Source organism: Paramisgurnus dabryanus, chromosome 11 (genome assembly GCF_030506205.2).
Source record: "Paramisgurnus dabryanus chromosome 11, PD_genome_1.1, whole genome shotgun sequence".
Lineage (NCBI taxonomy): Eukaryota > Metazoa > Chordata > Actinopteri > Cypriniformes > Cobitidae > Paramisgurnus > Paramisgurnus dabryanus.
Window position 1 is genome coordinate 12740723 of NC_133347.1, and position 22381 is coordinate 12763103.

Sequence of the window (22381 nt, forward strand, 5' to 3'; positions counted from 1 at the left end):
TACATCGGACCTTCAAGTTGCAATAGCAGCTCTGATAAATATACAAGAGTCAGTTGTATGAAATATTCACAGCTAGTATAACTGATCAGAGAAGGTGCATTAATTACCTCCATCAAATTGTTGATGCGCAATTGTTGCGCCTCCGAATTCATCGGAGGCAAACTAGACAGCTTTGAACGACACCTGGAAGCACAAGGAAGAAGGTTGTACGCAGGTGCGTGGACTTGATGTTGTTGTGTGTCAGTGATTCACATTGCCACCTAGCCGCCTGGAGTGCATACTACATCAAATATCACACACTTTTGCGTCACCATATGCACGCAGATTTCCCCCTCAAAACGGTCGTATAAACGCGGAATAAAAGGTAAAAACACAACGCCACTTTTGCGTTTTCTTTTCAGATCATTTACGTGAAAAACGTAGCCCTAAAGTCATGCAACATGGTGTCTCAAAACACCATGGGTTATTTTTTAAGAAAAACTGAGTGCCTGAATGACCATTTTTTTTAAGTGTACACGAGGGTCTGCGTTCATTGTGCGTGATGCAATTTTTGTCATCAGAAGAGTTGTGTTGTAAGCACTTAAAACTTAAAATGGGTATAGAGTCATTAAATGTTAACAAAATTTACTTAAAACAATTTGAACTATTGTTCGGTTTGTCATATGCATATGCAAACTTAGTTATTTTTAAAAATGATGGTATCAGGTGGTTTAAAGTCATGCAAGATGGTATCTCAAAAACACTGTGTGGGTTATATTTTAGATGAGGGTGTTCAATACTCACGAAGCTGTACTTGGCAAAGAAAGCGGTTCAATTGTTGGAGGACCGGGAGCATGCATCTGTTCTAGCGTCACATGAGCTTGCTCTTCAATTTTACTGCAGATAAAAGGGCAGCTTTAATTATGTAAAATCTGGCAGACACAATATACTGCTGCTAAAGTTTTGTCAAAGCGCTTAATGTGATTGGTTAATCAGCTAATTGTGAGACACATGGGTTATGTTGAAACTGTGATGTTGATACATACAGTATATACAGTACGGCTAGTCATTTATTCAGTATAGAGCCCTCTGGGTACATCAACTATTGTGCTCTATAAATCTGTGCAAAAGGGGGAACAGATTTTATACTTTCTACAAATTGGTTTGACACTATCTGTGTATGCAGTATGATGAGATTTGTTTCTGTCTGCAAATTGGTCATACTTTTAATGCACAATTAGGTTTTACACAAGTGCAGTTACAGATGTAATAAATAACAGCTACCCCCTCCACCCTTATACACTGATGATTGCAGAAAAAGATGCGTTGATCCCATCATTTTAAACTTCAGCTTTGCACTTATTAATCTTTAGCGGTTTGAGCAGTAGCAATAGATTACATTAGCTAAGAAGGATATTAACAATAAAGACTCCCATAAAATTAGATTCAGGGTACTTAATATACAAACGAGAACCATTTTATGACTTCCCTGAATGGGCAAACTTGCATACGTTCATGCATGTCAAATTATATTTTAATGCAAAGGTCAACTCCCATTCAGATATCGCAGCCTCATTAAACATAGGAATGATTGGCTAAATGAAGTCTATCTAGAATGACGACAACAGTCTCATTACATGTGAAAGACAATTTCCATTATTTTTCTATTCCAAGTGCCACTCCAATAATCCCCTTCTCCTTTCATTTATGATCTTCATAGAGCAGTGTTAGCTGAATACAAGACTGGCTTGTACCAGATTGACAGCTTACAACCCATCTGTCCAAAGTAGAGGAAAATTGGTAATTTTAGACATTATTAGATACTAAACTCATAACTTATATAATTGAGCAATTCCAGCATTATGTATGTGACATTTACAAGAATGTATTTATTATCAATATATTGAACCATCTGTTTAAATTTTCCTAAATTCCAGAACATTTTATAATCGAAAAAAATACACATGTTGTGGATTTGACAAAAAAGGGCACACGCAAACCAGAAGCAGAAAATACAGAACAAATGGAGAAGAGATTGCTCCTCAAGAAGAAATAAAATATATTTTATTTAGGGCTGGGCATAGATTAATCTAGATTAATCTCATACAAAATAAAAGTAATTTTTTGCATAATAAATGGGTTTGTGATGTGTGTAAATAGTATGTATATTTAAACACACACACACATACATACTGTATATATTCTAAATTATATATAAATTAAAAAACGATATTTAAATAAAACATTTCGTTTTTAATATATATATATATATATATATATAAGAAATGTTTTATTTAAATATCGTTTTTTAATTTATATATAATTTAGAATATATAAAAAATATAAATAAATATAAATAAATATATATACACATGTAAATTTTTCTAAAATACATACATGAGTGTGTGTGTGTATTTATATATACATAATAATTACACACAGCACACACTCATATATTATGCAAAAAATGACTTTTATTTTGTATGAGATTAATCTAGATTAATCTATGCCCAGCTCTAATTTTATTCATATTTTTCATGTGTGCATTTATGAGGAAGAAACAACATTATGGATGTGACAATTCTGAAAAGTGCACTTACCTATAGAAAATAATTTGAAAGAATGTTTGAAACTTAAACTTCACACTGGTATTTAAGTCACCAAATGTTGACATCTGAGATATCAATACAATTAAAACCTTTATTTTTTCATGGTAGGGTTGACATTTGCATGAAATTGCTCAGTTACATTTCATTGGGCCTGTTCTTGTTCTAAACACAATGACAATAAAGCTGAATCTAGATTTAATCTAATAATTGGGATAAAAAAATTATTAACATCTAAAAAATTATTTATTTAAATAAAACATTATTTATTATTTAAAATAGGAAGTTTTGGTAGGAAGTGCATTTTCTGTGTCCAAAGAATACATTTTAGGTTTCAGGACCTGGCTATGCTGGTCACATACTATAAGCGGTAAGAGGTGGTGGTGTGTGTATTCATGTGCAGTAAACAGTTCAATCCAATATTTGCTGCTAAATTAATTTGAGTGGTCTGTTTTTTGCTCTTGTGTGTGGAAGTGATTGTAATTGGCTCATCCAGACAATGCTGCAATGTTTTTGCATATTTTAATTATCTGGTGAATAGAAGTAGTACCAGTGTTAATTGCAGTTTTAATACAACCGAGGCGTGAAAAGCGAATCATTTGTTTGTTGCGCACAATCCGTAGCTCTGTTTTGTCATAAAGAGAATATCATGGAAAGTCACCCATCAATGATTCCATCAAAATAACAAGCAACCTCCGAATATTAATACCTAAGCAGATAAATAATAGAACGACAGCCAATCTTCTTTTGCAAATGGAAAGCTGCATTATTGACAATTTTGGGCAAGGCTACGCGATGGCTACCAGGAGCTTAGATTTACTCTCTTTGATGTTGTCGACAGAAAGAAACATAGCCTACTTTAAACATTTAAAGCTGTAGATGTGTCCTAAATCTCAATGTATTATGTAGCGTACTTCCTTGGTGTGTCTTTCATATGAAGTATAAAAGTGTATCATGTGTGGTGCCCTACAGGCGTGCCATAATTATCCTTCTCTGTGAAGCCGGGTTTGAACTTGTCTGATAAAACGAAATGCTTATCAAGGTGATATCCCTCCGCTTCGCCTTTTGGTGAACATCTCGGGTAAACGTGGCCCCTCGCATACACCTGAACCAAACTGCTTCTGACATGTGGAGTAATGGGAAAAAAGACCATGGGCCATGAATATAAAACTGAAGGATTACACATCTATACTAGCGGGTTCTTGTCTGAGCGTGTGAAGTGTGCAGACATCAGTGCGACTGTTTGTGCACGTGACTCTTTTTAAGTCCAGCGTTAAATATGCAACAATCTTTCAGAAGAATGTGTTGCTATTGGATATAAAATCGCGCCGTATATACCTGAAAATTATGTTTGATAATAAGAAGTGTTGTTTTATGTAACCTTATGAATGAAAATCAACATAGCAATACAAATTATGTTTTTATTTATTTTATTTATTTCTAAATGTGATGTTCTTGCTTCTATAAATCTATAAACACAAACAAGAAATTTTATTCTGGTTGCTGGGTTTACCCTAAACATTCTGGACATTCAGTAAAGGCTCAAATGGTGACACCTATAAATGTACCAAAAGTGCATATAAAATTCATTGCATATAAAATCCAATTAACACAGTGGCTAAAACAGTGTCCTTGCCCTTAGTCCACTCACCTGAACCAATGCACTTTGACCAACAAAGTCCAAAGATCAAATATTCAGTCAAAAAATGTATTTTATATTTTAAAGTAGATACTACAACATATTATAAGGGTTTTATTTTTATTACAAAAGAACGAAATTGTTTTTTTTTTTGCAAAGAACGTCATACCACATCTTGTCTGGGGGTGGTTTCATTCCATGTCATGAAAGCTGGTGGCAGCCTCACAAAATTTGAGATCTGAATTCTGTCAAGTTACCTTCATTTTCCGTGCGGGCATCTTTGAAAGCACCCCCCTCATTTTAATGACGAACTATATCTGGCATTTCCCCAAGGCCCACTGCTTTACAACTGTGTGCAATGCATCACGTACGAGCTGCTTTCCATCAGTCGAGTGCTGACTTAACTGTATTTTACAATTACGTATTATTCCCGCCTCATGACAGCCTTGACTTTGTGAGTGTGCTGTTATAGCACACCGAGGACTTTATTGCAACTGACATCATGTGAACTGCAGCTGTTTACTGGTCAATTTGTCTGCGTACGTGCCCATGTGCCCATGCTTGTGTGCTTGTGTTCACACGGTGGTCAAGGATTGTATAGTAACTATGACACAGCTGGTAGATAATAAACACATCACTTGCCTCCAGAAAGCATCCTTCAAATGATAATGCTAGGCAATATCTTTCTATGTAGTCGATGTAACGCTTGATGCACACCTATGTTTGTGTGTCCTTTGCCTATAATGCGAGGCAAACCATGAAGATCACAGACAGAGCCACAAGGTCAATTTGGTGTGTAAGAAGATTAAAATGCCTTATAGTCGGCCCTCCGAGCTTGTTATCCCCTCCCTAGGCTCAAAGGTTATTTGCACATTTAATAAAAAAGACAAAAATGCATTTACTGTATGCAAGACTCGACCGTGCTTAAAACGTAATTGTTGGAAAGGCAATTTTTAGTTAAAAAAATCTCTAGTGAGACAACCTGCTCAATGAAGTGTGCAAAGGTAAAATAAAACATTTTAACAATTACTCCAAAGCAGGAAATATCTTTGCACATTCCTAATCACCTAATCTTTCTCCTGTAGCAACAATACATTCGGATTTACATTATTGATTTTAGAGAGGAAATATAACCCTAGTGGGTATTGAAACTTTTACCATTAGAGCACAGCCATTTAGGCCGTAATGATATAACATTGTTTCTGTCAATCCGCCCTACAAACGACCATCGGTTTTTGGGCCACTAAAAGAAGCACATAATTTCAGCTCCCCAAAGAAAGAGTCTGCTCTATGTTCTAGAAGCAATATAAGTTTGCAAGATATTTTCAGATGCTCCAACTTAAAAAAAGTTTTTGCCTTCAGTTTGCATTCCAGTTTGTGTTTTTCTCGTTAACCTGTGCTAAATTCACTCGCAAGCCCAAAGGGATCTTTCTTGCACTGTAGTACACAAACCTTATTACGTTACGAGTGCTGTCCTTATCAAAGATGCTTGTCCAATACGACCGTCCACTTTCGCCAAAGTAAACCTTTTAAGACGCCGTCAGCTCACAGGGCTTCTCTGACAGACAGCAATGAAGTAGTACCACCCCGGGCAACTTCATTACATGTTAAGTAATACAATCACGGTGTCTGGAGCAATAGTCGGACCACCTCTCTTTCCTTCACTGTACAGGACGAGTAAATTATGCAGGGAAGCCTTTGACACCAGGAAAAATAATCGCATTTAAACCTCCCTGTCTTTCTTTCTCAAAGCCTCCCGTTTTCTCTTTGCATTCTTGTTTTAAGTGTTTTCGGATCGGCGTAGCTCAGCTAAAGTCAAGTGAGATTGACATCCTGACATCTGCGTTAATTGGCAATCACAAACCGTCAGCAGGTGCAACAAGAGGTTTCCCTCGACCAGGTGGGCCGTGTGGGAGGACAGCATGGGAAAGAGGTTAACACTCAGAGAAGGTTAGACTTCATCTACCCCCCCAGCTGCCACCTCCTCTCCTCCCATGCAGCTCTAATGCATTAAAAATTACAGCTGGATATTTACAGTTTGTGGGCGTTCGTTTGTTAGCAAGATCAGGCTCTGTTCTCCACAAAGATGCCCCTCGCGAGACAGGCAAGCAGGTTTTACATCTCTGCAACCATAAAGCTGATGCAACCAAACGCAAACGTAACTAGATTGAAAAGGGGCAACACATTCGCACAGCTACGTCTGCCAGGATAACACCGATGGAAACTCTTAAACTCATCGCAGGAGAACATGTTTTTTTATATAATGTACTGAGTTTGCAGGAGAAACCTGCGTTTGTATTGTTATTCAGATAATTAAGTTATGTTTCATTCATAAATGAAAACATCTCATTCAAATATAACTACAGTATGCTTTTAGGTATACTCGTTTACTTTTAATGTCATACAATTCAATGACCATTAAGCATAAATGAACACATGCAGTGCCTACTTTAAACTGTAATGCATCGTTCTAGCGCTGTAGGGTTTTTGTGTTTATGTAATTCATGAAAGAATTTGCCTGGGATTTTGGTGTGTAAATCAATATTGATCAAGTCATACAGTAAATGAAAAGATGGTTATGTTTATTGCTTTGCTGATAATTATACTCTCATATACAGATAATCTGTCCTTGTATCTTAAATATCTTCAAATTGTTTTAATTGTTACAATCGATTGTTTCCAACCTAACACTTGTTACACTCTAAAAAATGCCTTGGGTCCAAAGGGGATTTAACCCAAGGCAATTTAACCCCTGGTCAGAGCCTGACTCCACCCACTGGCAATATTTGAAAATGCAAGAAAAGTAGGCAGCATCCAATAGGAAAATTCAACTGCAGTAGCCATCGTTCAACCTGAAGAGGGCAGCACTCAGACGTTTTTACACCATATATTGTAGCATTAAAACATTTTATACCCAAATGTCAAAAATAAATAAATACTCAAATCAATGAACAGCACTAATAAAGGCCTATTCTTACAGATCTTTAACTAAAAAAAGTTGGTTTAGGGTTTAGTTACTCTTTAACCTATGATGGGGTGTTTCCACCCAAAAGGATGGGTGGTTTAAGCTCATTGTTGGGTCAAATATAAACATTTTCTGGGTTAATTTAACCCGACTGGTTGGGTTTGTCCCTTTCTGACCAAACACTGGGTTGAAAATTAAGCCAGCATTCTTTTGGGGTGTGATATAATGAAAAAAAGTTCTTCTTAATGAATTTACATTAAAGTACACCTATTTCATTGTTAAAAAAACAGTTATTTTGTGTAATTGGTATAATACAATGTGTTTGCGTGGTTTATGGTTCAAAAACTATTTTCCATATACCTAGGGTTGCCAACTTTCTCACTCTGAAATACGGGACAAAATGTGGCCTGTCGCAGCAGTGCGTATATGGTTTTGTATACAGTGTATTTAAGCCATTTGTCAAAATGATAGCTAATCTCCTAATTAAATATTAATTTATAACTCTTATGCCCTGGGAACATACATCGTAGGTTTAATAATAGTTTGTTAATTTACAGCAGGTATAGCCTACTTTTAACACAGGCTACTTTTGAACCATTAAGTTAACTTTACCTGTCTAAAACAAAACACCTGTGACTCCCGCACTAAAGGTAATTAAAATGTTATCCCTAGGCCTGTCGCGATAAACGATAAATCGATTAATCGCACGGTAAATAAAATGAGCTCGATCATTTTTTTCGGCCGCAATAATTCACATTTGCATGCTTGTTTGTTTTCCTTGTCTCTCGCTCTCTCTACCAAAGAGACTGGATGACCTCTCCGTGCAACGAGTGACAAGGAGTGAACCCTCGTCAGTCATTTGTCAGTCGCATGATCTGTGTGGGGAGGGGGGACTCCTGGTGTAGCCAATCACAGTAGGTGTACTGAGGAAGATGAGCGCCGCGTGAGAAGTGTAGCAGGAGAAAACACTAGTTGAGACGAGAGTTGGAGAAAAATATGGATTTACTAGAGGCTGTTTACACTTGTCGGTTACACTTTATTTTGATAGTCCACTTTAGACATTCTACTAACTATAAATAACTTTGCAACTACATGTCAACTAACTTTCAATAATTTGCAACTATACGTCAACTAACTGTCATTAGTGTATTAGTAGACTGTAAGGGTTGGGGTTAGGGAAGAGGTTTGGGTTAGTGGAATAAGTTGACATGCACATGCAAAGACACTAATAGACAGTTGAATGTCAGTTGAGATATCATCACAATAAAGTGTTAGTAGATATTAAGCAGACAGTCTACTAATTCACTAAAGATTGGTAGTTGATAAGTAGTTGCAAAGTTACTTATAATTAGTAAAATGTCTAAAGTGGACTATCGAAATAAAGTGTTACCCACTTGTCATTAACATGTGTTTTTATCGATCGGATCACAATGTTTTACGTCTTTTCTGACTTTTCTGACACAAGATGAACAGTGCTATTTTTAGCCTTTCATTGAAAAACTAAAGCGGGTGATCTCCGCAGTTTCATTTTGCAAGCGTGTGAAAGTTGCGCGATCTTATTTCATCAATTGCGCTGAAACTTCAGAGAAAGCTCTAACATATACATGTAGAAAATACTGTGCAGCATGTTTACTTGCTTAACAAGCAGTGGACATAATATTAGTTTGCGTCCATATAAACTCATAATTACTCCCGCTGGCGTTCAAATGACAGCGGAGAGACTCGCCCACTGTCTCGACAGACCACCCCCTCACAGTATTCAGCACAGAAGCGGTCAAAAGTGGACAAAAGAGACGGATTTAAATACCAGGTGTAAACGTGATACAGTATGTCTCTCTCGTCCACTTGTGATCTGATCAAAAACACATCTTAATACCAAGTGTAAACAGCCAAGTTTCAAAACCAAACGCTACAGCTGAAGTGTGGGAGTACTTTGGATTTAAACCTAATGACCGAGGTGAACCACTAAACCTGAACGAGCCGTTATGTCGCATTTGTGGTAAAAACGTAGCAGTTTGTAGTGGCAACACGACAAACATGCATATGCACCAAAAACGCAATCATCCTGTTATTTTGTTCTTTTCTTGTGGATATTTAAAATGTCTTCCAGTTCCAGTATTACTTATTGTTTAGAAATAAAAGTTTATAGATCTTTGAAAAGGTGTATCTGCATTATTATAATGGCCCCGGAGCATCAATGTTATCGTCTATCGCGATAAATTCTGAGGCAATTTATCGTCTAGCAAAATTTGTTATCGCGACAGGCCTAGTTATCCCCATCATTTTAATCTTGTGACAAAATAAACTAACATAGATTCTATAAGATCTGGTCGTCTTACAGGGTCAACATCAAAAACATAAATTAAAATACACTTACAGTATGTGAATCAGAAGCGCCAAAATGTCCTACATAGTAAAGTTGAAAATGATGAAATCCTTCAGATTGATGCGTTTTAGGCAGGTCTGGATCAGCGATCTCTTCAGAATTGAGACCAAACTTTGTAACTATGCCGATGTTATACAAATTGCTAAGTAACAGACTATATAAAAAAAGGAAACATAAAATCTTATTATTTGACCCTCTTAAATGTGTTCTGACTGTGCTGGGGATCTGTGATTGGATAACAGGTGTCGTGATCAGCACTGCTGCTGCTTGTGGCACCGCAAGGACTGACAGTGGATGACATCAAAGTACCGCGAGAGCATTTGGATAGTGGCTTCTGTAGGATTTCTCGAATTCCTCTTTCGGGATTTTGATGTTATCTGCCTGTCGTTGTGGCGCCACATGAAGTCGAAGCCTGTTGTAGAGTTGGGTCCGAGTCCACCTTTGTCGAGTACGAGTCAAGACCAAGTCCTTAAACTTCAAGTCCGAGTCCAAGTCCGAGTCCAAAAGGGTCCGAGTTGGACTTAAGTCCGAGTTCTTAAAGGCCGAGTCCAAGTCGAGTCCGCCCGAGTCCAGAAAGTAATTAAATTGAAAAAAGATACAAAATTTGTATTGTAAATGGTTACTTTCTATTAATACTTTAACCCTTCAACCCATTTAACCAATGGCAATATAAAAATGTAATAAAAATACCTCTATTGCATCTTGTCATTGCCATTGAACATTTTTATTCTATGTCAACTAGTTTCCTATCAAAACTGATTTCAAAGAAAAGAAAGGGATATAAAGGTATTTTCTTTTTACCAGATGTCTTGCAAATAAATTCTCTATGATTTTCGTAAGCAAAACAAATTATTGCTGACTTTGAGGACATCGTGCTAGTCACGCATTGATGATCTGTTTTTCTGCAAGTATGATGCGACTGGCTGCTGCCTGCCAGTGTGTTGCAGCAAAAAAACAGGAGGGGAGACAGTCCCGTACACACTGCACATTAAATTGGGTTGTCACTTCACCTTTTAATGCTTAATCCTGTTCTGTACACACACACTTCAGTAATTTACGGGATTTACGCACAAAAAAGCCGAGGACAGGGCAACACTGCAAGACCGCGCGCTGTGAAGCAGCCTCACAAAAGAAGCAGCCTCACAAAAGAAGCGTACAATACACAACGCCCGGACGGAGGTTCATTGCAAAACACAATGCTATTAGATTATTTTGGTCAACGCTGTGAGTGATAAGCACGCGAGACGGCAGAACGTTGCTATGGTTATCTCTGTGTCAATCATCACATTTTCGTTAGTGAGTCTTGTTCCATACAGACATGAAACTAACATTTAGGGGATTCACTCCCGCATTTAAATGCGGTTGTCACTTTCGAAAGTTTGCAGTGTGTACGAGACGAGACATTAATTAATTTCTCATCTCAAGTTCATGCTGTTTTTAATGTTGCACATGACCTGGACTCGACTGTACTCGGGATATTTTCCGAGTCCAAAATGCCCAAGTCCGAGTCAAGTCTGAGTACAAATTCACCCGAGTGCGTGACAAGTCCGAGTTCATTCAAAATTAAAATTGGACTCGAGTCCGGACTCGAGTCCAAGTTCGAGTACCCCAACTCTAGCCTGTTGTATCAGTCACTGGTTAGATCAAGCGTAGCAGTCAAAAAACGGGACGTTCCGGACAAATAAATTAGGCTTAAAATACGGGCCGTCCCGGCTAATCCGGGAAACCTCATATACCGTACATTTTTGTAGGCCAGATTTAACTCTCTTCCTAAAACGCATGGATTTGAAAAGGTCTGTGTCCCTGATTGGCCAGATACGTTTTTGCCTGTACGTTGTGATTGGCCTGAATACCTGCTCTGACGTCAGCCGAAAATTTGACACTCCTTACCATGTTTGAAAGATTTGCGGCACAATGCAATGCTTACAGGAGTTAACTTACAGGCTATGAGTCTGAAGCGGGAGGAATTATGAGATTATCGGTCTTGTCTACATAACCAATCCCAGGAAGTAAACTGTTGCCTACAATCCGTGTGTTTGTTGTTGTTTAAGAAAAGAGATGATTTACATTGGGAGACGATAACTCATGTCATCGTTTACTTTGTGGTTTGTACCTTTTGCATATGGTTAACATGTACTAATAAACACTAACATACCAAAGGAAATTTTAAAACGTGAATCGGACAATATGAACATCTGCGTCAATGACGTCTTCCTTATCTCACGTGGCATGACAGGCCAAATTAAAGGTGATTGTTTGGGCACCTCTGCTCTGTAGATTCTGTGTATATGCATACATTCAGACTTCAATACTTTTTAATTCAGAGCCAAAAAGAATATTTTTTTTAGAGTGCAATCACCATTGAAGGATTTTCTGTCTTCATATACTCTGTCTGTCTGTCTGTCTCTCTCCCGTAATTCATTTATAACAAAATTATATCATCCCATTAAAAACTAAATCGACTTCTTAAATTACTGTGAAAAATCTATGCTGTTAGTGCCGAGAACAAATTTCAAGGTGTGATTTTGTGGCGAGAGAGCGATGCTTCTATAAAGTCAATTTAAACTTGGCAGCCGCACAGCAGTTCATTAGAAGTTTGATGGATTTGGATACTCCTGCATACAAATTCTAAAGATCCTTCAAGTTGCTTTAGATTAACAGAAGTATTTTAAAAGTGTACTCAAAGCTGCTGCTATACTATGAGTATTTCTTCAGCCAAACGACACCATGATTGAAAGCAGTCCGTGAAGACTGATCTCCTTTCCACTTCATCTCACTCGTCCTTTTAAGCCATCTGTAGCTGCAGATGCCAGGATTGGGCTGCACTAATAGAGCATTTAGTCGACAGACCCACCCGATGTCCTGCTCCAAACTCGAATGTCCTTTAGGTGGATGGTGGTCCCTGTATACCCCTAACCTTCATCTGTAATACTGGCCCCTGGGTGCGTCTCCTTTGCATATATTTCTCAAGGTCCTGATGTGTTAAAGCTGTGCTATTTGGGTTTTCTGTTTGTCCTAGTTTTTAAAAAACTATTTTCTTTCCACTACTGTTCTATTTTAATCATTGTCTCATGGCATTTTACTTGTTAGTCCCAAATATGGTCTGGAACATTTCGCTTGCTGTATAATGCTGGCCACCATTTGATTATAATGTCTGTTAGATACTATAATTAGCAGTTTTGTGCATCTTGGATCTTTTGTACACTGCTGCAACTAAGAAAACATTCCTGTACAACATCCGCAATGTGATGTATCCGCAATGTGAAACAAAATGTATACAATATAATACGTTTTCCCCAATCATGCAGCATTGGTTATGGGATTATAAAAATGTTATTACAACTTTTCTTCAGATATCAGTGTCTATACAATTGCTAAAATTGGCTTTAGGGTCACAATAACAGCACCCAGTGTACCTCATTGGCAGTGGCAGATGTGTTTTGCAGTATCTTTGGGCAAGAGGACTTCATGTCTTTGTGTTTTTTTTAGAGTTTTGGAACTATTGCCTCTCAGGGCTGGACTCTTTTGTCCTGATTATTGGAAAGGTGCCAAGGGAAACAAAGGCTCACCCCAACCGAGCACCTACAGCAAGGTGACTGCATCGCTGCCACAGTTAGGAAGGAGGGTGTCTGGTACCACAGCACCAGGCTGCTTTCCGCTTTTGACACTTTCCCTGATTGGAAGTTCAGAATAATCCCAAGTTCAGGTGATACAAGGTTAAACAGATCCTGTATAATTCTCTCAGCCGGGGCCCCCAGTAATAAGAAATGAATGTGGATACATTTGCAAGCTCTATATTAAAAGAATGTGATTGGTTAGGTGTGACAGAAAGGCAAGAATTAATCTTTCAAACTGAAATCGATACATAAAACACCAGTCCAAGAAGCCAACGTGAGTTCAACTCCCAGCAAGGTCGAGGGCGAAGAGCTCGCCTCATAAAATTTCACAGATGCATAAACACCTGAATATATAACCCGATACTCGATCCAATCTGCTAGCTTATATCTCAGAGGGCTAGAGAGAGAGAGAAATTTAAATAGCTGTCTGATATGTTTATGTGCTGGTGTGGTATGGGGACTTCATGCCAAAGAGCCACGTTCAGACCAGCGACTGAGATGAAATTAATCCAGTTCTAACCCGAACGCAGGACACGGGAAGTGGAAAGCGAGGCCAGCTTTTCCCAGATGCATCTGCATGCTTTTATCAGTCATAGTGCCAGCTAAGCAATTAAGAAGGGTCAGAACATCAATAAGATCCAAATGATTGACCGAGCTCCTCTGCACAGCTTAAGATAATGGGGGAAGTGCACCACGCAAAAACATCTTTAACCGAAATCTCCTCTAGGTCAGACAAATAGCCTGAAGCATTGACCAGTGAAAATAATTCTGCTTCACTTAATCATCATTTAGTAGGGCAGCATAGGGGCTCATGCGTAGCACATTGGCATCATAGCAAGGTTTCCGTTTCGAGCCTTAGCTGAGTCAGGAGTCAGGTGGAGTTTGCATGTTCAGCATGGGTTTACTCTGGGTGCTCTTGTTACTCCCCCAGTCCAAAGACATGCAAGTTGAATTAGAGATGCCAAACTTGTGTGTAGACGAGTTTTTGCAATAAATCTATAGCTATAGATTTTGGAATTGCATTAAGAAATAACAAACAAACTAATATTGTTTGTAATAAATAAAGCCGGATATACAGGCTGTTTCTCAATATGCGTTCTTCAGCGATCTTGCGTTCTTGTGTCCTCGTTCTACATCATCATGAACCGGCGAAGATCAATTCCAATTCTCAAGAACGCAAGTACAGAGGACGCATAAAAATACCCGGATGGGTTCTTAATATCGAGGATGCATTGAGTGCAGACTTGCGCGCTGAAATCTGGGGAGGTCAGGTGACCAACAGGAAGATTGCACACATCTCAATTCTCACAAATGCGTTCTGTGTTCTCGCGACCTTCTGAGTTCGTTCTTCCAAGGTCGCCTGGCAAGACCAATATTCACGAGAACGCAAGTCCGTTCTTTGCATTCTTGGAATTGAGAAACAGCCACAGGATTGTGGATATTTCAAAATTTTGGATTGTTATAAAAAAATTCCCCATAATTGTTTAGTCACAGTCCATTTGGTGCAAATTTAATAGATAGAAACTAGGTTAGATACCAGTATTAGAAATGCAGTCGATACCACAAAAAATTCTGGCATTGGAATCGGCGAGTACTTGAACCCATGTGCCGATCCGATACCATTTTCTTAATAAGGGTGACCATACGTGCCATTCTTCCCGGACGCGTCCTGTCCAGGGTTTCGGTGCGTCTTCCGGAAGTCGTATTTGTTGACCACATACTCCATTCATTTAAAAACATAAGAAATAAAATCTTAGTTTCATTCTTACCTTAAAATGTATCGGTTGCTTTTCTGTAATAATAATAATTATAATCCTCTATGACATATGCAATCACCAAATACGACTTCCGGAAGACGCACCCGAAATCCTGGACAGGACGCGTCCGGGAAGAATGGCACGTATGGTCACCCTAATAAAGAAAATGGTATCGGATCGGCACATGGGTTCAAGTACTCGCCAATTCCGATGCCAGAATTTTTTGTGGTATTGGCCGCATGTTATAGCTAATGCTAAAGCTAACACTGCAAATAGAAACTTATCTCTTCTTTGCTGCTCTGAATGCAAACACCAGGAAATTACCACACGCATGACGCAACCACTGTTTACTTAAAGTACTTAAAGTGGCGAAGAAATGAAAGCGCACAGTCATATGTCCGCTGTTTGGACAGTCATATGTCCGCTGTTTGGCACAAGTATTAATAACTTTAAAACGAGTAACTTATTATAGCATTTGAAGACCTTCACCCTGAAAAACACGACGGTTACACATCTCTAATAGAAACATTTGTGCAAGTCATTCAGTGTGGTTGTTGAAATAAGGCTGGTTAATCTGAAAGATTTACTGGGAAGGAACACAAGTAAAATATTTTCAGAGTGCCACATGGAGCTGAGCTCAGTATGATGGCATTAACAACGACCCTCAGGGCCAATGTAATCAGTCAGAACTGACCCTAAAGCTTTATTGCGCGCACACACACACACACACACACACACACACACACACACACACACACACACACACACACACACACACACACACACACACACACACACACTCTATTTTTCATGTTTTGTGGGGACATTCCATAGACGTAATGCATTTTATACCATACAAACTGTGTATTTCCTAACCTAAACCCTAACCCTGACCATCACAGAAAACTTTATGCTACCTTAGATTTTCAATTAACATCATTCTGTTTGATTCAAAGCTTGTTTCCTCATGGGACCTCAAAATGTTCTCACAAGGTCAAAAAACGTACTGGTATTTCTATCTTTGTGGGGACATTTGGTCCCCACAACATGATAATTACCAGGTACACAAACGCACATGAATAGAACTACTACTGTACATTCAAAAGACATTTTCTTTCATTCTTACTGTATAGCTGGAAGTGTGGATTGTTCAGACAGAATCTGAAGGCTCAGCACCCCAGAGGTCAGATGGGTTAAGTAAAACACTTCAGTAGTTTTTCTTAACAGCAACACCACATAGCTCAATATGGCTTTTATTGCCAGAGCTGAAATATGTCTGTAATTGGCTCTGAAATGAGACACGCCTATACAAGGACACAAATATGGAAAATGATGTGCAGACTGATACCTCCACTCACACTTAGACACAAGTCAGGACATCTCAACAGCATGGCTAAATAACATAACAGTAAAATAAATCATACATATTTAAGTATTTGCCTTTTCTTTTTGATTACTTAACTAATCATAAACAATTTTGTGACATGTTTTTCAAAATTTTTGCACTGGAGCAAATCGGCTTTACAGTAAATGCATACTTATAAAAGAGACATATGAAATGTATGCTATTTCTAAGATGATATATTGCTTTTATTTCTGTACACTGAATAATGCATACAGTTCACAGTGTGTTAGCTGCACATTGGTGACTGTGGTGAAATGAATTATTTTGTTTATCTCCGGGAAAAACATACTTTTATTTTAAATAAACCCCCGAAAGATCAGACTAGATTACTTTCTGCCGACTTTCTGCAGCTTTTGTCTTCATAAAGCAGATATATTTTTATGAACGTTACAGTCATTCACTGTAAACATTTCTACAGTTTCAAAGGTCCATGGCTTTATTACATCGTAAACAGAGCCTTACTATCATTCTTGATCTCTCTCTCTCTCTCTCTCTCTCTCTCTCTCTCTCTCTCTCACTGAACGAATGCTAGATTGTTTTGTCTTGTCTGAGTCACTTTCCAGTAAACAGAGATATTTCACCTCTGTGCTACCCCATGTTTATGAGTAGGGATGCACAATATATTTGCTGACATATCGTTATCGGCCGATAACTGCTTATTTTTAATATTATCGTTATCGGTCTGATAGCAAAATTAGGCCGATAAATAAAGTAGATAAATAATAGATTACTTTGGCTTGTTGAACCACTTCATTTGCTCATTGCTGGGCATGTGGAGTTTTGATTTGGTGCTTTCTGTGAAGTAGCATGAAGATGACGTGTGTTGCGCGCTTAATAAGAGTATGCTAGTCTAGCGTGAAGACAAGATGTCCACGGTCTGGGAGTTTTTCGTCGTGAAAAAAGAAGACATCAAACTTGTAATTTGCAACAGCTGCAAATGTGAGGTAATGCGAGGGGGCAGTAAATAAAAAAACTTCAATACTACTAATCTAATAAGCCATCTGAAGTTTCGCCATCCCGAAATCTATAAAGACTATCAGACGAAAATCACTGCCAAACAAACACCATTACACACTACCAAAGAGCCAGTACAACAAACACTTGACAGCATGAGGAAATTTTGCAAATACAGTACTAAAGCAAAAGCGATCACATTCAAAGTTATGGAAATGAAAATTCTAAAGGGTTTAAAATAAAAACAGATATCCACTGTATTTGTTTGTCTTTTGTCTTTGCAATCATGCTCAGAAAATGAATATGTATATTTACCGGCCTATATATCGGTTATCGCCCCCCAAATATAAAGAGTTATCGTTTATTGGTATCGGCCAAAATTTCCATATTGGTGCATCTATTTATGAGCATGCTGGTTTATAGAGAAACACATCACCATGTCAAGAAATAAAAATATTTAATAAATTGAAACAGCTGGAATTTTATATTTGTGCTTTGAAATTTTAAGTTCAAGCTCGTAGCTGGGGTCTACGACATAATATTTTACCATCTTAAACCATATAAGTTATTTAAAAAACATTTTGACACGCTAGAAACCAAGTTTTATTTGAACGACTTACAGTGCATATAAACTATACAATGTAAGTGCATTCCCTGGTAATCAACCCACAACCTTTGAACTGCTAATGCAGTGTTATGCCATTTAAGCTGTTATTGCTTCATTTTAAACGATGCAGTTTCTACTTTGGCTACATAGGGTGAATTTCGCCACCCCTGCCCTGCCCCAACTCAAATAGGAATGTTAATTTCATTCATTACAATCATGTAATGAATATAAAATATAGATTTTTTTACTGCAAATCCTAAAGCTCTATTCTGTATTCAAGTGGACAGCCTAATGTGCCACTCCAGCCCAACACTACAGTATTATTACTCTGATATGGTTTCCTGAGTAAATTAAAGCTGCAACTTGGGAATTCCCTAAGGTCCTGTAAGCTTTCCACTCAAATAAATGCATCAACATGTACAGCGGGTCTCAGATTTCCCCATCCGCATGGAACTCCCGATCTTTAATATGGATCCTGCTATTCCTCTCGGACTCTCTCACACAAACACGCTTCTTTAATATTGATGTGGAAATCCATAAATTTGCTTCCCTCTCTCTTATCAGTTCCAGCAAGAAATGGAAGTGGTAGCAGTCTTTATGTCTAAAAGTCACTAACCGGTTCCCTGCCGGCTCTCATTTCTGTCCATTTGGTAGTATTCGAGTGAGAAGCAGCTCATAAATCTTACGGCAGTCTTTTGTCTGGAACAGAGAGTTCTTGTTCTGCATTAATTGTTCATCATTGACCTTTAGACAGCTGGTGTTCTGTCCATCTCTCTCCTGTTGCTTTCTGTCAATCTGAGGCAATCTGTTTTATGGCACAGACTTTGAGAAAACTGTCAAATTATTGGAAATATTGAATAACAAGAGGTTATATAATGTTTTTCTTTAGACACCATCCTTACCAGATGAAACTCAATAACATTTTGTGCAATAAAAGCAAATCTTTTTGTTCTAACCACCTGTAATCAAATATGCAGTTCATTGCTTGGTTTCTGGAAAAAAAAGGTCAAAATATGGTCCCTGGTTGTAACTGGAATGGTACGCTTACAAAAAGTATATACTGTAATACTACCTCAGAAGTACATATTGGTACCAAAGAGTGCATTTTAGTTAGATTTATATTATATTTTGTAAATATAGGGATTTTTTAAAGGATGGTGACCTAGTGACAGCTAGGGAATACTTTCTGACAGTTCTTTGTTACACTGAAGCTATTACCACTGTAAAATGGGTCTGAAATTCAGCTCTGTAAAATTGTTTATTAAAGGGATAGTTCGGCCAAAAATGATATTAAACCCATGATTTACTCACCCCCAAGCTGTCCGAGTTGCATATGTCCATCGTTTTTCAGACAAACACATTTTCGGAAAATTAAATCCAAACGGCTCCAGGATGATTAACAAAGGTCTTCTGAGGGTAATCCGTGCGGTGTTGTTGTAGAAATATCCATATTTAAAACTTTATTAACGTAAATAACTACCTTCCGGTAGCGCCGCCATCTTAGACTCCTCTGTATTCAGGAGAGAGTATTAGCGTAGTGTACGCACTTTTCTTAGTGACGTATGATAAATTCGGAGGGCGGGGGCACAGAGCAGCATCAGAGTAACCTCCGTAGGCTGCGTAAGCTCTCATCCTATATGCGGACGCGACTAAGATGGCGGCGCTACCGGAAGGTATTTATTTTCGTTAATAAAGTTTTAAATATGGATATTTCTACAACAACACAGCGCGAATTACCCTCAGAAGACCTTTGTTTATCATCCTGGAGCTGTTTGGATTTTATTTGTGAAGGATGGACGCACTTTTTTTGGACTTTAAGGTTGTGGACTATGGGTGGACCCCGTAACATTACATTTAATCAAGTGAAAGATCTAAAACATTTTCTAAAACATCCGAAAATGTGTTTGTCTGAAAAACAATGGACATATGCAACTCGGACAGCTTGGGGGTGAGTAAATCATGGGTTTAATATCATTTTTGGCCGAACTATCCTTTTAAACATAAACACAAATATGTTCTGATTGGCTGCCATTGTATTGCATCATGCTTATTGCATTGTGCCTAGTTAAGATAAGATGATGAACTCTTTGTTGTAACAGAGTGCCTTAAAGGGATCCTCCAGGGAGCTATTTCAGTCAGTCCCACAAGACCAAGTCATACCTACTTAATGTGAATGAGACTGATATCTTTAAAATCGCTTGCCATAAAACAACATATTTCTGACCAAGAAGTAAACCTGACATCAACTACTCCATAAATGTTTTTCCTTATACTCATATCGCACAAAAACACTTCATCCAGCTTGGAAAGTAATTCACCACATACAGTACAGAGCCCCTCCCACAAAGATTCGTCAGTCTTTACCCATTAATGATTGGCTTTTTTTTCTGGAAGGAGGGAATTCCTTTGCTTGAGCAGCCATATTGAGTGTTGCAATTTTCTGTAATTTAACTGTGGAATCTTGCTAATATCTATTATCTTTGGTTAATATGATTAAATACAGTACAAAATGTGCTGTAAAAAACAAAGACTGTTGTAAAAACCAAAAAGTGTTTGTTGCAGAATGCAGATACAATACATGGTTAACAATGTTTGTTTTGTGTCCTTAGGTCTGGCTGTTCACCAGATCATCACCATCACTGTGTCCCTCATCATGATCGTCGCAGCCTTGATCACTACACTAGTCCTTAAAAACTGGTAGGAAACATTCTTTTCTTACACGACTCCCTGTCTATCTGTCTTACTTCGTTTCTATCCGCCTTTGTCTGTCACTCCCTATTCCTCTCGTAGCATTTTTATATTCTTTCTCTTCAGTGTTAAAGCTGCCGTAAGCAGTCTTAGTTTTTTTAACAGAGGTTCTGACAGACACACCTCAATCCACAACCCTTTTAACTTAAACTATTAGTTAGAGATGAAAAAGTGAAATATTCCATGTAGATAATTTAAATAAAACAGATGAACTTTGCTTTAAGCTGACCAACGAACTGATGATCACATAGGCTTAAAAGCACAATATGACTGGCTGGCACAAAATGACTCAAGCAATCTGATTGGCTAGTCACTGAGACGAGAGTGATGTTTAAGGACAACTTTTAGTGATGTCTGTGTAATAAAAGACATTTATTATGAGAATGTTTATTGGCGAGGAAGGCATAATGAAATCACAACATGTGAACTAATAATTTACTACCTAAATGCTATTATCTCAGGTTACACAGCAACTGTTTTGTTGTTTTTAATTTTTTATTAATACATTTATTACAATTATTAAATGTGGACAAAGTTCTTGCCATTTCAAGTAGATTTTTTTTATTTGCTGTTAATTTACTAACCCTTAGGCCATGCAAGATGTAGGAACCATTGCATCTTCAGCAGATCAGTTAAGATTTTAACTGAATGAAATGCAAGTCCACCCAGTCAGTGTCTTTGAAAGTCCAAAAAATAGGCAACACAAAATTAACCCCTGTGGCTCCTGATAATTTATTGAGGTCTTATGAAGCGAATCGACTTGAAAACTGAATGCTATTTACATTATTACTTATATTCTACAGTCTCAGTCCATGCATCTGAAACTTTTGGATGAATTCCTTTCAGATCCATGTGCCCTACTGACTTAGTAAGGCAGAGCACTTGATGTGGGAACTCTGAAAAGATTGTATCTTGTATTATAGCCAATTGGGTCACACTTGACAAACAGAGTAATAAAAAACAAAGCCACTTTCTTTTTATCTAAGATGACCATTTGTGTAATGTCCACTTCATGCAGTTCCTTTTAATGGGTGCAAAAGCAGTGAACCGTGCACTTTATGCCACATTATTGACGCATGTGCTGCCCATTTGACTGAGGCTATAGATACCTGTGATAATTTATGTTGCAGAGGTATAAAGTACTCAAGTATTTTAACTTTACTCAAGTACATTTTTAAAGTATCTGTACTTCTGCACTATTATGAGTGTTTTTCTTTGTCAAACGTTTACAGTACTTCACTACATTTCATAAATACAAGTTTTTTACTTTTAAACTGAAGTAAATTTTAAATCTAGTACTTTCTTTCTTGTACTCAAGTAAAACTTTTAGTTACTTGCATTTTTTTATTGTAATTAAATTCACAATGAAACTGCAGTAGCGATTGTCTTATTTTCCCCATCGTGACAAATATCCGACTGAAACGGCTTCTGAAATAAAAAAGGTATGGGTGGACTTGAATTTCTCCATTGAGAATTGATTTGATCGTTGGTAGTTGGCTCATGTGACTATTTGCTAATCGCTGCCATTTTTCCTGGGCCCCACCCACCTGCCATACCCCATGACCGAAAGTAAAAAGAGAACGTTTCATGTAACGTAAAAATACTTGAGTATACACCTATGTAGAGCCCGACCGATATATCGGCAGGCCAATATTATCGGCCGGTATTAGGCATTTTCCACACTATCGGTATCGGCATTCATAATGGCCGATAAATGA

At 37.9% G+C, this 22381-nt stretch overlaps 1 protein-coding gene across 1 annotated transcript in view; it reads left to right on the forward strand.

Moving 5' to 3' along the window:
- Positions 1 to 22381, forward strand: part of ajap1 (adherens junctions associated protein 1) — a 60430-nt gene that overhangs the window by 31299 nt on the left and 6750 nt on the right. The window contains exon 3 of the mRNA XM_065246838.1: positions 20525 to 20612. Coding sequence (XP_065102910.1) covers positions 20525 to 20612 — 88 coding nt within the window. The remainder of the gene's footprint in view (positions 1 to 20524; positions 20613 to 22381) is intronic.